General features: G+C 32.0%; 1 protein-coding gene across 2 annotated transcripts in view; it reads right to left on the bottom strand.

Moving 5' to 3' along the window:
* Positions 1-719: 719 nt before the first annotated feature.
* Positions 720-18,522, bottom strand: part of LOC142980708 (uncharacterized) — a 33,893-nt gene continuing 16,090 nt past the window's right edge. Inside the window, exons 2-7 of one of the 2 annotated variants that reach the window (XM_076126245.1) lie at positions 15,366-15,433; positions 13,683-13,747; positions 7,580-7,738; positions 6,910-7,074; positions 2,471-2,572; positions 720-2,119 (exon numbers count right to left, since the gene is read on the bottom strand). In XM_076126245.1, the coding sequence (XP_075982360.1) occupies positions 1,981-2,119; positions 2,471-2,572; positions 6,910-7,074; positions 7,580-7,738; positions 13,683-13,747; positions 15,366-15,433 (698 nt within the window). In that variant the 3' untranslated portion in view covers positions 720-1,980. The remainder of the gene's footprint in view (positions 2,120-2,470; positions 2,573-6,909; positions 7,075-7,579; positions 7,739-13,682; positions 13,748-15,365; positions 15,434-18,522) is intronic. The other variant, XM_076126246.1, reaches the window with a different exon arrangement.

The raw sequence follows: 18,522 nt of genomic DNA, 5'->3' as shown, positions 1-18,522 counted from the left end.
GAATTTTTCTCAATGCATCCAAACAATATGATATGCCAATTCGTTTTTTAAAGAAATAAATTATCTATTAAATCATTTATGTGAATTCCCTGAAACATAAATCTTTAGCTGGACAGCAATGACCTTTAAAAAATACTTTTGCAAATAAGCGTAAGACAAAAAAAAACATTTTTGCAAGTGGACAATGCAGATATTTTTTAAGAGTACGATAAAAAGAAATAAAACTGAGATTTGTCAATGTCTTATAAGCAGGTGCTTTGAAAACTTTTAACTGAAAACATTTCAACAATTCGTCACTCTGAGCCTCTGAATTAATGAGTTAAAATGTCAACGTTATTTGAATAATTTTCCAAAGAATCTTAGTTATTAATAAGAACAACAATTTACAGATTTACAAAATTTTTAAATGAATTAAAGTAGACCATATACGTTCCATTACTCCTACCGCTGGGCATGGGTTCCCTCCAGTAACTCATTACGGGAGGGAATCTATGCCCTTCCCCAGGAGGAGTTACATGTTGAGCGGGAGTCCACTATGCTGGCCAAGTGTGTGATGGTTATATTTAGACATGAAGGTATAATGACAAATGGCCTTTTTTCACTTTTCCGACAAAATGTGAATTCCTCAGCCGTTCCCTTATTTAAAATTTAGGAAATTCGGAAAGAAAACATCTCAATTTTATATAAAAAAAACACGTTTATTTACAAAAAAAGGAGTCAATAAATCACAGTGAAGAGTATTTACAAAAATATTAACACAACACTTAGACTAATAAAAAATATAATATTTTAATTATAATAATTAAATAATTAATTAATGATTATTTGAGAATAATGAGTTTTAGAACTTTAAAAAGTGAAGTTAAGAAAAACATGATACAAAATGTGCGACTCGATTTGTAATTAGTCGATTTTAAAATGTGCTTCCAAAATTTTGAATATGAGTATTATATTTTCACTCTATATAGGTTAGTAATTAATTAAAAATAGAACAAAAACGTGTATACGAAATAAAAAGTTTTGTGAAAATGGCAAATAGCTAACAATAATTTGTGATGAAATGTCGCACTACAAAAATGTGAAAATTAAATTGTTAAAGTATTTTTTATGTATTTTAACCCTTTTATCGGCAACGTATATCGGTAACGATATCAAGGAAAATTTATTTTGAAACAACAGGGTCATAATATGCCACCGAATAATTTAAACGCAAAAAGCTAAGAGAACGTAGACCAAAGGTAGGCAAAAGAACTTACTCGACTGAGATTCTAGTAGAATCGTAATCAAAGCGCTAACGCTTTCGCAGTCGTGCGCGGGAGTATTTTTAATTGTTCAAATTCCTAGGCACCAGCTGACAAAAATATGGGTACCTAATGGGCACAAAGCATAAGTCTATTGGTGCTTTTTTAATATTGTGTGTGACGTTGACGTTTAAAGGGTTAATAACAAACATTGCTTCCTAACCGCCTCAAGACCACTTATTTAGAAATAAATAGGCACATTTTACCTTTCGTTTCTTTTTAACAGACTGATAGATAACATTCAATTGACCAATTACAACTAATTAACAATTCTCTTCGAAAAAAAAATAAGTTCCTATTTTTATATCAATCGTAATTTTAAAATAGATCCCACTTTATAGCTATTAGAAGTCTTAAAATTATAAGTATACTAATACCGAGGGTCCAAAATAATTAAATTTATTTCTAAAACACACTCGAAAACACAAAAAGCTTCTTTGCACCGCGTTTATATCTTGAATGAAACGACTAACGAAAAATCTTACATTTTAGAATAGTCGTTTGATTAAAATACGTTGGAAACGCGTTTCAAATACAAAAGAACCCGTGTATACCCAAAGTACGAAACAACAAAACACAATCTGTCCTTGTCCATCACTGGAATTTAGTCTTGTTAGAAAGAGACAATGATATTAGCCGTAGTACTGAGGGCTTGGTTGGAAGGTGTCTGCCCGCCGGTCTATTCGTACCAGCGCTGCTGTTTTGGCCGGTGAGCCGTGGTGGTAGATCCATTTCTTGCCGCCAGCGTGACCACCCTTTGCTTGGTGTGCTTGTGCATTCTTTCCGTGTCCGTCATGACCTCCGGCCGACTTATGACCCTGGAAGTACAAAAATTGTAAAGAAAAGAAATTAGTAATTGAAAAGAAATTTAGATTTAAAATTCTATAAGGTAACAAAATAGTAATTTAAATTGAAGCGTTCTCATATTCCACTTGTTAGAACTATATTGCATCAAATTGATATATTTTTGACTAGAAAACTCTAGTTGTTTTCCAGTAGACCTTAAGATTTGCATTAGAGACTCACTTTCTATTAATTGGAAGTGTACTCTTTTCAAAACAATATTATAGGTATATTCGGTGTATGTAGTGAATATGTTTCTCAACAAAACAGGCGTTTAAATTAGTCGTAATTTTGTATTAGTCGTATTTTAGTGTAGTCGTATTTACCCTTGACATGTGCAAGTGTCCTCCTTTGGCGAAATGCCCTGAGTCCCCACGGTGGTGCTCCTCGTGACCCGCCTTAAGGTTGCCTTGTTTGAAGTGACCGCCCTGGAAAAAACACATCATATTAATAACGAACGTATAACTTATATGTATGAAAGGACACTACTGTAAAATAACTATAGTTTACGATTGTAATAATTTTTGACAGTAGTTCCAGTTAGCATTACCTAGCAAGTATATTTTTACTTAATCTTCCTTTAGTAACTAACTTTTAAGGAATACCATTAAGACCACTAAATAATGGTAAAACGATAAAAATATTATTATTAATTTTACTCCTTTATTCTCAGAAGGCAGAGTACCGATAGCCTTTAAAGCTACACGATGCCACGATTGACAATATTTGAAAGGTAACATAAAGCATTGGTAAAAGTAGTGACAAGCGGGCAGTCCATTGTCTACAAAACACCAAGATCCTCGCATCTCTTTATCGACTTCTACCTCTTTGTTTGCTAGAAAGAGAAACAGTTGGAATCTTCTTTAGACTTTCCCAATCTAACGTAGAAGCAAGCGATAAAGAATAAACAATTCTTATAAGTCTTTTCTTAGCAAATAACAAATGAGTGACTTGGTATAAGCGACGCATCTATACTTACTAATATTATAAAGCTGAAGAGTTTGTTTGTTTGATTGTTTGTTTGTTTGTTTGTTTGAACGCGCTAATCTTAGGAACTACTGGTCCGATTTGAAAAATTCTTTCATTGTTGGATAGTCCATTTATCGAGGTAGGCTTTAGGCTATATATCATCGCGCGTCGACCAACAGGAGCTGAGTAGCAACGAAAAATGTAACAAAAACGGGGAAAATTTTGACCCATTCTCTTAGGTGACACAAGCGAAGTTGCGCGGGTCAGCTAGTATCGTATAAAGTTCTTTAAATCCCTTCATATAAAACAGAGAAATATTCACACATTTTATAATGCAGTAAGTTAGCAAAGTGCAACCGAATGTGTCACTTTACGAGCATATTATGTTAAACTCTCAGACATGCAAGTGTTTCATATGCAGTATTATTAATCCTTAATCATTATACAGAGTGTTGCGTTGTTGGTATTACTTTAAAGCTAACTGATTTGTAGTGAATACTTTAGAGACTGCTAAAATATGAAAAATCTTTTTCTTTTCCATCGCAAGAACTGATTTTCTTAAGAATAAAACTGAGTATGTATGAGAATATAGCAAGGGAAGTTGTTGGAAGATGAGAATGTAGGGATTGGAGTAAGTGGCGTCCTTTAGTCTCTGCCTAGCCCTATTGGAAAAAACGTATGTTTAAAATTGTGATGCTGTTTTTAAGTGACCTTATATTCCCCATTTTTTGGTATTTGTGTAGATTTAAACGGTTAAAGACATAGCAATGTAATACAATCTACTAGTACACGTGGATATACCATTTCGTAGTTTAACCATTTTAATATCTTAGTTAACCTACTAACAAAGTAAAGAATCCTCGTTTAATATTTTTCTTATTACGCAACCCGATTACACGGTTAACTTTTAACACCCTGTATACAGCGATAATGAAAGCCCTGTATAATCCCTACAAATACTATTTTCATGTAAAGCTGCGATCGTTTTAATTATACAGGGTCGTTAAGTTAACTGCAACTTAGCTGAGGGATCAAGTAAGTTACGAGTAAGTTAATGGGTACATAAACCTCAGTTTGCTTGCAATGTAGTTAGTGCGTAGTTAGTTTCTTTGTAGTAATCGGTAAATAAGAATATTGCATTATTTTGGCTTTGATTAAAATATTGCATACTAAGTTTGCTTTAACCGAAATCTAAAATAAATATTTCAATTACGTATGAGTAATATTCTTCACAAAATTCTACCAAATAAAAAAAATACAGAAAAGAAATGCGCGTCGTGCATTTTTTTTTTTAATTCGTGCAACAAAAGAAATCAAAAATATTCTACGTTTCCATGAATAATTGCAGTTCCAAAAATTATCACCAGACTTTGAATTACTTATACATAATTATCTCTAATTTAATTAGGTCAAAACAATCCCGAAAAAAATGACCGTATCAAACTATCTTAGTAACTAGTAAAGCAAGTACCTGACCATCTCAATCAAGATCAAATATCTATTAATATTGATTGTGAAATATTTGTATCTATTTGAATACAAATAAAAAAACGGGACAGCAAATAACCTCAAGTTCAAACGTGACTCCAAATTTCACACTCTTATTTAAATTCATAACGAAAGGTCAAATATTTAACAAAAGCTATAAATAAACCACCACTTTCCCCGACTCGAGCATCGAACCTTGTGCAACGACACAAAAAACTAATATGAATTCAGCCTTGAACTGTCACGAAGGAACAAAAAAAGTTCTAGAAAAAGTGGGTTTCAATCTAGAACGAATCACTAAAGTCTAGACTGAAATTTTGAAACATCACGAAACATCCTATTTTGTCAACACATATTTCAGTTACAGGTCAATGCACTGAACAATCGTTTTTGCTCCTGAAAATTAAATAGATTTTTGCAATACTCCTTTTGAAATACAAATGTATTGTGATCGATTGATCATCAAAATAATTCAGTATATATTTTAGCATATAAAAATCTGTAATACTTTTCATTTAAATCTTGGTATATTTTTTTTATAACCCAACGATTCGTAAAAGTACGGAAACTGTAAACAAATAACTACCTGGCAATTTTTTTCTTGCTCTTTTTATTTGACTGTACCATAAGCGGTTCTAGTAGGTCTAGTGGTTAATACATTATTTGTAACTTCTACTAACGCAATGTGCCAGTATTTGCTTTATTTAGAACTAGCTGACCTGCGCAACTTCGCTTGCCTCACATAAGTGAGAATGGGTCATAAGTATTCCCCATTTTTAAAACGTTTTTCGTTGCTACTCCGCTCCCAATGGGTGTAGCGTAATGTTATATAGCTTATAGCCTTCCTCAATAAATAGGCTGTCCAACAGTAAAATATTTTTTTTCAATTCGCACCAGTAGTTTCTGAGATTAGCGCGTTCAAACAAACAAACTCTTCAGCTTTATAATATTAGTATAGATAATGAATTTCCCGTAAGTTATAGATTTAAGAATATGAGTGTAGTATCTTATGTCTGAATTAAAGCCTAAGCTAAATTCTAAATGGCCTACTGACCCTGAAACTTTCACGAGTATTGTTCTTAAGAGTTCGCTCAAAATTTAATGATAATTTCATGTTCAGGAGACATTCAATAAAATGTACTAAGTACTTCTGCTAAAGTTAATATTTGTAAAGTAGAAGAGTTACCAAACATACAAAACAATGAATTGATATAAATGAATCTTGTACGGAAACTTGAAATCATGACCTTTAGACATTCATTAAGTAAATAAAGTACTAAATTAATTAACTTCGTTCTCGTTAAAATTAAAGATAAAGAATAACCTACATACATTTTGTTCTCTATAAAACTCTCAAAATATAAGATTATTTGTTCCTGAGTTTAATGTGTAGTGCAAACAAACCTCTCTCAAAATGTCTTTCTTTTTTTGGAAAAATTGAAAAAATAAGTTGAACCTATTGCAAGGTAGCATATATATGGGTTATGTATAAATAGTTGAGAAAGTACATGGATATTAAACAAGTCCTTGTCTGTTTTTCGTCGACAAAAATAGTTACAAACCACCCATGTTGACATTTCCACAGCACGTAACAGATTTTCATCAATCACTAATACCTGTACTTCAATTTAATAAGCCACGACAAATTACGCCACGAAGCCTTGGGACGCGAAACTATTGCCAAAACTAATTTACATTAAAGTGACAAAGAAACCCGATTACACACTTAATAGAACGTTAATCAAACAATCTTAATTGATATTTCCTTGGGAAGGGAAAACAGGAAATCGGCTTGTTTATTTTCAGTTGAGTTTCTATATTAAGATCGGTGTTACGTGATTTGAGAGAGATTTTAAATAATTATCCAAGATCTAATTATTTTTTGTGTGTTCTTTTTAATGGGCTTTAGTACCTTGTGTAGTTTTCATATAAGTCAAACTTGTGCAGAAAGAATAATAACAAGCTATGGTTGATTTTCATCATATTAGTCGTCAAAAGTATTTATTACTGTGCACTAATATTGTATTCATTTTTGAAGCCAAATGATAAAATATAAGTATAGACCCTTTCAATCCATTCATTAGAACTCCCTAAATAGAATTCGGGAGGGTACACTAGAGCTTGCAACTACAGTTGTCTGCATCCTTACCCACACTTAAGACTTATCAATTGAAAGAGTTTATCCCTTTCCGTTCAAGTTACGAAATAACTAATTCTACTGCAATCAATTAATGTTTAGAAATGAGTATTATTAATTAAATTTTGTATGGGGAAAGTAGTTGAAAGTGATAAAGAATATATTTCATACCTTCGAGTGGCCGTGCTCATGGTCATATCCCCCATGTTTCTCCTCCTCGCTAGAATCCCCGTCTTCCTCAAAGAATTCAACTTTTTTCTCATATTCCTCTTTTTTATGGATGTCATGGCTGCCTTTCGTGCTATGTCCTTTCGAATGCTTGCCCGACTCTTCATACTAGATGTGTTTGGGGCAGAAATTATAAAAATATTAGACATTTCTTGTACTCGTATTAGATACATTGGGCTAGCCAGAGATCAAATCCTGTATTCCAATTGTATCATTTTAGTTTATATGGGGATCGAACCCAGTAGAGCAAAACGATTATTTATACAGTCTTATTGCAAATGACGTCTTTGTTTCTGATAATTCTTGGTCGATTTATGCATTGTCGTCCGTTTTTTGTGGTGTTTTCAAATCACCACCCAGAAATGGTAGTCCATGACACCAAAGCTACCATTGAAGAGATTTACCGCAGGCAAATTTAAACACTTGAAAAAAAATCGTGTTAATTAAATTAATTTCATTTGAACTCAAACAAAAATCAACATATTTTGCAACATACTATAGTAGCATATTCATCTGACATTCTATCCGTTAATAATACAACAGTTACCAAATGAACCTGGATCACACTTTGTTTCAGTATCTATTATAATATTCTATGGTTCAATTCCCAAACCTTGGCATGTTTTTTCCCGTGTTCTTCATGGTGGTGTGCGCCGTAGTGGCCGGCCTCCTCTTCATGATGCTTATCGATGCCTCCGTGGTCATCATACTTCCCCAGGTGATTTTCCTTCTCGTGATAACCCTTCGCTGACTTGGATTCTTTGTGGACGCCCTATAATATACAATTTTAATATTAGTATAACGAAATGGTAATTTTTAAACCGCTTTTTGCTAACGGATCGTTTTTTCGCCGGTTTTGCGGTGGTGTAAGAAAAAACGATCCATTTTGCAGGAAAAGAATGAAAGTATAGCAGTGGCCTTACACACCTGCTTGGTTTATATCATCAACTATTAAATTGATGATATAAACCAAGATCAAACTGCACGTTTTCTTCCGAAATCTAATGATTTCGGAAGAAAACGTGCAGTTTGAATTTCTTATAACATAGAATATGGTATAAAGTAATGAATACTATTACTACACAGTATAGTACAAAGTAATAATAATTATGCTAATTTAAATATCCTTCAACTAAGACTAGAGATCATAGCATACATAACTTTTTCTACATCATATATTAACAATATATTGGCTGTAGTATGTTTGTGACTATTTTTATAGTCATTACTACGTAGTCATAGTATAACTAAATAGTCATACACATACAGAAATTTTAAAGCATTATAGCCATTTCAAGCTTAAGATTATAATTTAATTCAATATCTATAATATAAGTAACTTATATGCTAATTCCACAATCAAACTAACCACTTACAACATACGTATTTTAAACTTTATTCTGTTTCTTTACAATGTGACAATGACGCAATGTCTAGTGTATTTCTAATAGAAGCCTTCAAAATACCTATTGTATTAAAGACAAACATTGAAAATACACGTTACCTTTAGGTAAGTTGTTCTCGCTTTAAAGATGAGAAAACATCATACCTTTGCTAGACTAGGTTTTTATACAACAATGTAAATAAACCTAAAAATATATATAATACTTACAGGCGATATTTTATCAACTAAAAATAATATTCTTTCTTGCGTTCGCGCTGATCTTCATCTAAATTTTCGTCGCCGCTGTTTGAAGATTCTTATTTAACTCTTTATTATAGTAGGTGCTGATAAGCTAAAAAGCTATCTTTTAGTATAGTTTTATCTCTAAGGAATATGTCCCATATAGATAAAACTATACTATGACTTATCATAATAATACATTGTATATTTCTATAAATTATCCATCAAATATATTTCTTACATAAAACTATCAACCGGAACAATAGGACCTTAGAATAAGTCATTTTGAACTGTACATCGTTTAAATACATCAAATTGCTTGACGTTGGTGCTCAAAGTACAATTCTTACAACATTCGTATGTAACTTGTATCTTCTTACAATTTATTCAAAACATCTGAAACGCTGTAAGTTTCACAATTTTCATTCACTTACAGACTAGCGCAGAAGATTAAAATTGAATAAGTTAGTGAACTTAATATGCAACTGTCGCGAACTTTTATTGTTTTAAACTACGAAGACAGTTAATCAGAGAAACTAAATGCTGCTTATAAAAAGATCTCAGACATTCTAAATTTATAACGAAAATATGAACTACTATTTACCTAAGGGTATAAAAGGCCACTTCTACGACTTATACTAAGTGTCGGATAACTTAATAACTTACAGATAGAGTGACGTGACGAATTTAAAACATAAATATAACTATTTGGCGATAATAAATACTGGTAAAGTTTAAATTGACAGTATTTCTCATTTTTACCTTCCGTACAGGTAGTAAGTAATTGGCAATCATTAACTATATAAATATATGATTTGGTTTCAATAATACACGATATGGTTAAATTATAGTACTAATTTAGTCTTGTTTCGAACAAAACACAGCAATAAAAATGTTACATAGGAAAAACAGGTTCATACATTTTTGTTGACAACTGAAAAATAAACACTCTTTGTTCGCGTGCCGACACACGCCAAGCAAACAAAATATTCTGTAATAATTCTTATTTTCATGAAAAAAGACCACGCGTGGGTACAGTTACAGTACAGTAATATTCAAATGTGCTCCCTTTTTGGAGCATAAAACATGTTAGGTCCATGACCTGAGTTTGAATCAAATCAAACGCACTAACGCAATTTCTTAGCTAGTATATAGATCAGAGTTTGAATCTGTAAAACAGAATTAAAGGGATCCAAATTCCACCATACGTGCGACGAAAAATGGACACACAATTAAGTATACATGATTCTTTTGAGAATAAAGAGTTAAACGCTATTTTTTATCATTATTTTTTGCCTTACTTTAATATTTTCAGAAAGTCATACAAACGTTACTTACAATTCTAAACGGGTACAAAGGCGATGAAAATGTCAAAGGTTACGATACCTTAATGGTTACATCGTTTTAAAATTCTCATCCTGTTTAAGACAGATGTACAAATAATTTAAAAACTTGTATACAAACATTTGACAACGTTAAAAAAATATACACTAATGAAACCTTTTCAAAAATCAGTATACAACATTTTAACCCGGAACAAAAATACAGATATAATGCAATCTTTACATAACTAATAAATAAAAGTGTTATATAAATAAACCTATTGTTATATATCTAAAGTTGGTATTTCGTGGTGCCCTCCTTTCACTGTATTTTCAATACATTTCATAGTTTTGTAAGTGATACACAGATATTGTTTTTGTTTGTTTTTCAAACGAACCTAAGCGGTTGCGGTTTCGTTATTATTTGAAACTAGATAGCCGAGTGGTCGCGGTAAAATATTTCAGGTGATTCTAGACTAAAAAGTTAAGTATATACGTTTTGATACTGGTCTACTTTGAAACTATTTAAACTTATCCCGCTAATGTCCTCCTGATTGCCAAGGGTCTTCTCCAGTGGGAGGGGTTTAGGCCTCCAATCCACCGCGGTAGCTAAGTGCGTGTTGGGGACATGTGTTAGACAACTTTTAGGCAAGCTAAGTTTCATCACGATTTTCTCTTTACCGTGAGTACACGTGACTCCTCTTTACAAGTGATAATTATTGCTAATACACACATAACTTTGAAAAGTCATTGGTGTGTTGTATTTTCTACTATAATGATTTATTTTAAACACTTCAATTAATATTTTTTTTAAAGTAAATATTTACATTACACATAAAAGAATTTTTTTTAAGGGTTTTATCTACATTGGAGCAGTTTTATGTTGTAATAGCTACAACAATATTTTTGTTTTTTTTATTTAGATTGAAATCAATTGTGGTTTAGTAACTGTTTGAAATAAATCGTGAGGGAACTAGACCAAAGATAAACTGAAAATTGTTCTGCGTAATACGATTTGTTTATGAAACTAAAAAAGGACAATTTCAATTATATTTTCAGGAAAATATAACCCAATTTCTCCAATATTCTGGATAAATATCAAAAGGAAAACAAAGTAAATTGAAATATACTTTAACCGCGATTGAATATATATTGAATTATAGTAGTTGATTTTTTAATAAAACTATATTAATTTAAAAAAAACTTCATGGCGTATAAGGTTTGTCGACCACTGATAAACCGCATTACATGTCTTAAAATGTACCTAAATACGATTTATATTCAGCGATATCAATTTCCTGTGTCATCGCATTGATAAGACGACCGGCATTGCGCATTAAATCAAATAATCAATTAAATCAATTTATAGTTATCAACTAACATATTATTTATGATTATAAATATTTTTTTTTTATATGAGTCCTTCTACAAACAAGCACAAAGTATCATCATTCAGTCGTCATCAGTCCTACATTTGTGGCTAACAAAAAAAGAATTTGTTCCACGTTCCACGTAGTGACAGCAACGCCGCAAATTACATTTCGTAATATAATTTCTTTGACTTATAATAATTAATATAATTATGCTAAATCGAATCATTGAATAGAGCAATTGTAAGCCGTTTAACATAAAACAGAATAAACGATTCACCATGAATAGCCCTAACAGAAGGGACAATCACTTCAAACACCATTCACACAGAGAGGAGAATGTTTTCAATCAATATTTTAGTTGTATATAACAACAAGGCAGATAGAACAATACAAAACTCATAACAATTTGATAACAATACTGCATTGTCGGTAAAAACATTCGTCATAGCATTTCGTAATCTTTGGGACGTGTTTTTCTTTATGCGTTTCCTCTTAACCTTTTATATTCTCATCTTTTCCTCTTTCAGCAAATCAGGCAAATCCTCAATCATATTAAAATAGAATAAGTTTCTTAATTTTTTACATCCGAACGGATAAAAATATAGATAAAATGGTTTAAGATCATATCCTAAACATTTCTTTTAGGCACGAAACAAAGTCCCCAAACCGCACTTGGCCAGTGTGATGGACTTAAAAGGTCTCCTCCCAAACGAAATTATCGTTTGACTCAAATCTTAACTTCGTTTGGGAGGACACCCTTGCCCAGCAGTGGGGAGCAGCGATGTCGCGGTAATAAGTAAGAATTAATAACAAATTTAGCCCCTCACTGTCCTATAGAGCCAGGAGATTCCTCTTGGAACGGGAGAGGGCTTAGAACTATCAGTTTGGCGTAGTGTGGGTTGGAGACTTTTATATTGCAGTTAAGAAATATAACAGAAAGATAAAAAGTAAGTATGTTTAAAATAAAATGTAATTTAATGGCAAAAATAGATCTTTTATTTTTCAAAGAAATTATTTTATATATTCTGTTTGTTGTACACTGAACTGTTGCAAAAGACATTCAAAGAAAGACATGCTTTACATTCATAAATCTTCAAACTTTCTCATCACATGACATTATCTAATAATACGTAGAAATTCACTCCATCACGCATTTTATCTTGGTTGCTAGACTTTTCGGAAGGAAACTTTGAGTTTTTTCACAGGAATTCTTTGCTTAAAATCCATATTTGTGTCAGTGCCAGTGTCAAATTAGATAGTTGACTATAACTACATGCTCCTTTTAACCCATACACATTCATGCATTTTTTAGTCTATAGTCAACATTATTCACTCATCTAATTAATAGTCATCTCAAAAGTATGGCTTTTATGAAGTATCTTTAGTCTATTGCAGTGGTCACCAACATCATTTTTTGCGTAAATCTTAATTTTTTTCTTTCATCACTTGTGAAACAAAAACTTATAATAATATTATTTAAGTCTCGTAGAACTATTTTTATTATGTGTTCCAATTTAATGATCCATTATACTGAAAATATAATCTCATAAACTGTCACATTAGAAAAATAACATTAAATGTTTAGTCCTGTTATTATAATAATCTTAAACTATTGTGAAACAGGTACTAAGATAATGTGATTATTATAACATATTACATTCGCGACTGGAGACAACAAGCGATCCAAGTTCTACCGAGGGAAAGAGATAGCAATATATAGTATGAGATAGCGCCATCCTTTTCTAACGGCGGATTGCTTAGACTCCTGTTATTTTACGAGCTAAGTGTAGTTTCTAGTGGTTGTTATAAATAAATACAGTCAACTGTGGCATCTTTGCTTTGTCGTGGTAACTTTACCTATACAATTAATTACAAATATGTTACAGTTTTTTAAACGAAGACTTCTTTAAAAAAATATGAATTATGTTATTTTTCTTTTTTTTATATCTTCCGCACTAAAAATTTATTGCTCTTGTGTCGTGAAGACTTTTAGAAACATATAAACAACCGACACAAAGTACAACCAGACCCAATACAATTATTTGTGGATCGCACAAATAATTGTTCCGTGTGGAAATCGAACCCACGACCTCCCAACGCAATGGTAGCAGCGCGGCGACCTAAGCCACTGCGCCACGGAGGCAGTCTATAATTATACATTCACCAAATTCAAATATAAGTGAAAATCACTATATTTTTCAGATGGAAAAGTGCATGATAGTGGCCTTTCCACGGCACATCCTGAAAGCAGCTAGGTTCGGCAACGCTGACTAATTCCCTCACCATATTGGGAGTTGGTAAAGTTATCATAGCAAAGTAAATATGACATAGTTGACGGTACATACATTGTTAGAGCACTAACATAACACTTAACTTACGTCAAAATAATTATAGTACCAAGGTTTGCCTTTCTTAAACTCGTGCCGACGCGTTTCTCTAATTGGCTCAAAGTACTGCTGTTTCTACACGACAAATTGTTTATTATAACATCATGTTATAACCGAAGATATAGACAGAGGTGAAATACACCCAAATTTCTCTTTTCATAAGATTAGTCCCATGTAATGATGGTCTATTGCCATATTACTGGGCATGCCACCAAACTTGATTATTACATATGGATCACAAAATCCCAATAGCACTATGCTCGACTCAGGAATTGAACCCAGGAGCCCGTGATCATCAGTCGTATCCATTACTACTCTGATTAAAGAGGTAGTCAAATATTTTGATATTATGCTAAAGGTAGGCTATTATACTTAAGATAAATTATCGTACTAGTAATATTATTTTTCTATGACTATGTTAATAAAGCTTTTTTTCGTGAGTAAAACTAATGAAAATGCTTATTTCTAAACTACGATAAGTGACCAAAACTACATTTCGCAAGGCACAGCAGTTGGCTTTCAGCATCCACTATTCAGCAACAACATCATTGATTGAATTTTAGCGATGTCTTCGCGTTTTATTGACTTTATGTCGATATGACGATTACCTCATTTGTAACTATGTTTTGCAGCTACTAAATTGCAGATGCCAAATACTTCTAAATACTATTAAATGCTAACACGTTGAGATCTACCTAATTAATTATTATACGTCTTAATATTTAAAATTACTACTACGAAATAGTGCAAATCTAGGTTTCATCTAATCAGCTTTGTAGAGATTATTTACGTATCAGTCAATCGGAGACAAATGTAGTTGCGATATATTTAGCTATGTAAAGTTTAACGTGAAGTATACAAATAGTACTCAAAAAATGCATGGGAAAAAAAATATGCTATAAGCAAATCTTCAACTTTTAACATAATAAAAAGATTAAAGGTATAAAAAAGTAAAATTAAGCCCAGAGTACTGAGAAATAAAATAAAATAATATTATTTCATCCATTACTATGCACTGGGCTTATACATATAATTGCCTTTTCAGAATGAAAATAGACCCAAGTCTACTTACGCCTGATAACAGCAATGTCTTCTTTACCATCTCATATATTATCATTGGGTATTATTTGTATATCGTTTTAAGTATCGATGGTATCACCATCAAGGTTACTGGACTAGTCTACTGGTAACTACGCACTGTCAAATATACTGAACAAATCTACATGTTATGCATACTGGTAATCATACGCTGTCGAATATACTGAGCTAGTTTGATGGCCATGTACGACGTACGTCAATATTGTAAGCTATTACGTCAAATATACTGAACAAATCTACTTGTCATGCATACTGGAAGCCTCTCTTTGTCAAATATACTGAACAAATCTACTTGTCATGCATACTACTAGCCATAAACGGTCAAATTTACTGGATGCCGCATTGAGTTGCAGGTTTGACCGTCAATTGAACATGTATGGCTACTGTTAAAAGATTCACCGCTTTATTCATAAACGTATAATTATTTTCTCTCTCTTTCGTTTTGATTAGGAGTGAAAGAGACAAAAAATATCTTTTATCGTACGTTAGTACGAATAATGCGGTTGAAATCTCGATATTTTCTTTTAAAGTGTGAAGATATTAGTCCTAATATTTTATTAAGGTTAATCATATGAAAAGTAACTTTGTTATTTACTTCATAGGCTTTCTTTCCCTCCTCTCCGTGCTCCTCCTCGTGCGAAGAACTGTACTCCTTGCCACCACCTGGGAAACAAATAATAATTGTATTAATCACTTAACAAGTCTTAAAAGGCATATTTATGGAAATATTTGTAACACACCTTATTGGTGACTATTTGTTCAATGTTAGATAAGTATTTTTCATTATTTACCCAATCAAAACAAAACATTATTATCAATACAATAAATTGAAGAAAAACGTGACGTCACACTTTGCGCAGTTAGAATCTAATGCTAAGCTAAGTTCCGATTACGTAATTAGCCCCAGTTTCTGAACCTTCTTGCGATTTATACCTTATTTTTTTCAGTCATATCTTATTTATTCATAAGGAAAAAGAAAACCATACTTTTTTTATTTATTTTAATGATGGAATATAAAATAAGACGATAAAAATAACTTCGTTAATTTTCAATTCAATTTCGTCCAAATTCAATTCATACATTTGGCGACTTCTTTTTTAAATTTATTTCGGTAGATAGAAATGCACAACAAATCCACCACACTAAAATCACATCAAAGAATTGATTTGACATCGACATGCAAATCTATTTGCATTCAAATCTATTCATTCGTTTGAAATACTAAAATACTGTCACTAATTTGATTAAAAATAAAATCCTATGGAGCTCGGTGAGCAAAAGTGCGGAAAAAATCTACATTTTAAAAATAGTTTTTGTGTTTTGTTATGCAGATTTATAAGCCATTGTATGACATGTGTGAGATGGATTAAGTTCGAATTAAAACCGTTGGCCTGGTTTATTTTTCTACTATTTATTAATTAAACTAATATAGTCCGATAACTAAGTATAGAGCATTGGTATGCATGGTTTACCTAGATTATAATAAATTATGTATTTCCAAAAAGATGTAGCTAAACTCAAATAGGCCACCGTCAGCTGCATAAGCCTAAGGGACACTGGCGTTCTTTATTCTGAATTTCGCATACTTCTGCCACAGGCGAACTTTGTTTAAAAGGCTTTTTTTAAACTTTTTGGGCTATAGTTAGTAGGTTCGGTGTCCACCGAAGCACAGTGATGCTCGGTTAGCTCAGTGAGCCACCACCCATATGCCTCGCCATAATATATTTAAGTGATCTCCAAGCATAATTTGAAAGAAACTAATTATTTTAGGTCGTACTTTATGGATGCTATAAGGCCTGTATGTTGAAATTTGTTATTTTTTGTTTCATTGTGATTTTTAAAAGTTACATGATTATAGTTCCCGTATAAGAACAGTGTTTGAGATAACAGAGCACATACTACTCTTTATGATATTTAATTATTTACTAATATTGTATGTCATTTGTTGCGTGTTGCATGTGTGCGTAGTCTGCTTGTCGCTTAAAATAAATAGTATGTATTTTCGTTCCATATCTTTTTTCTTTATTAATTATTCTTATATTGGTGTTGGTAAATTATTTTCCCAAAAAATTAAATATGATGATAAGAAACTATTCCAAAATCTAGTCTTATTTATTCATGTCTAATACGCAACTACAAAACGGTAGGAGACAGTGATAGACACCTATGTAGATACAGTCTCGAGCAAAATACTTTAATAATTGGAGTATTTGTCTTTCAGTACCTATATTTCCAAGTTACAGTACCTAATTTATTAATTTCTTTAGTTTTAATTGGTACGTTAGATGGAAAAGAATACAAAAAAAAAACCGGGGTGGTTTTAGTCAAATCTATGTAACAAGCACCAATATATCCACTCAACTGACGCAGTGTTATTATGTTATAATAGCTTCCGCCCGCGACTTCGGCTGAAAACATATCCCGTCGTAAAAAGTATCCTATGTGTTAATCTAGGTTATAAACTATCTATGTAACAAATTTTATTAAAAGCCATTCAGATATTTTTTCATGAAAGAGTAACAAACATATCCATCGATCTATCCTTAGAAACTTTTGCGTTTATAATATTAGTAGGACTTTTCAGTTACAGAATTGCATTGAAAAATACGTGCCCGTATACATATTTCTGCTCAAGACTATGTCTTCATTTTTACGTACGCGTGCTATGTGAATTTAAACCGAGTCTGACAACATTGTGATGAATCAAAAACAAGATTTCTTAGAACATACTCTAGGGAATAAACTCGTGTGAATAGCAATAGGAACGCTAGACGAATCACTGGATATGATATGAACCTAGACTTGTAAGTAAAACGAACTTAGTATATATGTATGTTTATTTGTATTAATATGACGCGAAAACGGCTTGACATAAATTTTAGCGGGATTTATTCTAATCGATTTAAGTCTCTTTTAATATTCAATGTTTTTTTTTTACTTTGTGGCTATAATGAGAGATATAAGTGTATATATAAATATTGGCACAAAAATACACATAATTTTTCCGTACATACATAAATTCACGCCTTTTTTTCCATAAAGATAGGTAATGTCCAAAAACTTTATATGCAACAATCCCTACTACTTTAAGTCATATGACATATTCTTCTGGCTCTTTTTCGTCTCTATGCCCGAAAATAAAAATATCAATTTAATTACCAGGAAACCCGAAAAATCTTTGCAGGAATCAAAATTGAAAACGCGAATGAAAGTTTGTACGGCATCTTGGTTGTAACTTGTAATTAATTAATTTACATTCTACTTCCAGAGTTGCAGCGATAATTTATATTTGATTTTAGCCTTAATATTTTTTTTTCTTCAAAGACAACTTATTTCCCGCATTTGTGTTGCGGGGACTTTTACAAACACAAACATGAAACACAAAGCACAACCAGACTCGAAACAATTATTTGTGGTTCGCACAAATAATAATGGTTCCGTGTGGGAATAGAACGCACGACCTCCCGACGCAATGGTAGCGGCGTAGTGTCCTTAACCACTGCGCCACGGAGGCAGACAACCCAATTTGAAATCATTTTAACATTTTTATATTAGTAAAGACTACTTTTTTTTCTGTTCCAGGGTTTAGACAAAAAACACAATGTCTATTTATCTGTAACAGACAGATGGACAGATACTTTGCATTTATACATTTGATATGTAAATACGCATATTGGATAACAAGGGACTGAAACAAAATTTTAATAATTTTATTGCAATAATGAATATTTTATAACGTTTTGTCGAAAAAT

The sequence above is a fragment of the Anticarsia gemmatalis genome, chromosome 18 (assembly GCF_050436995.1).
Source record: "Anticarsia gemmatalis isolate Benzon Research Colony breed Stoneville strain chromosome 18, ilAntGemm2 primary, whole genome shotgun sequence".
Classification (NCBI taxonomy): Eukaryota; Metazoa; Arthropoda; class Insecta; order Lepidoptera; family Erebidae; genus Anticarsia; species Anticarsia gemmatalis.
The sequence above is the reverse complement of the archived record's forward strand: the minus strand, read 5'-3'. Positions and strand labels throughout refer to the sequence as shown.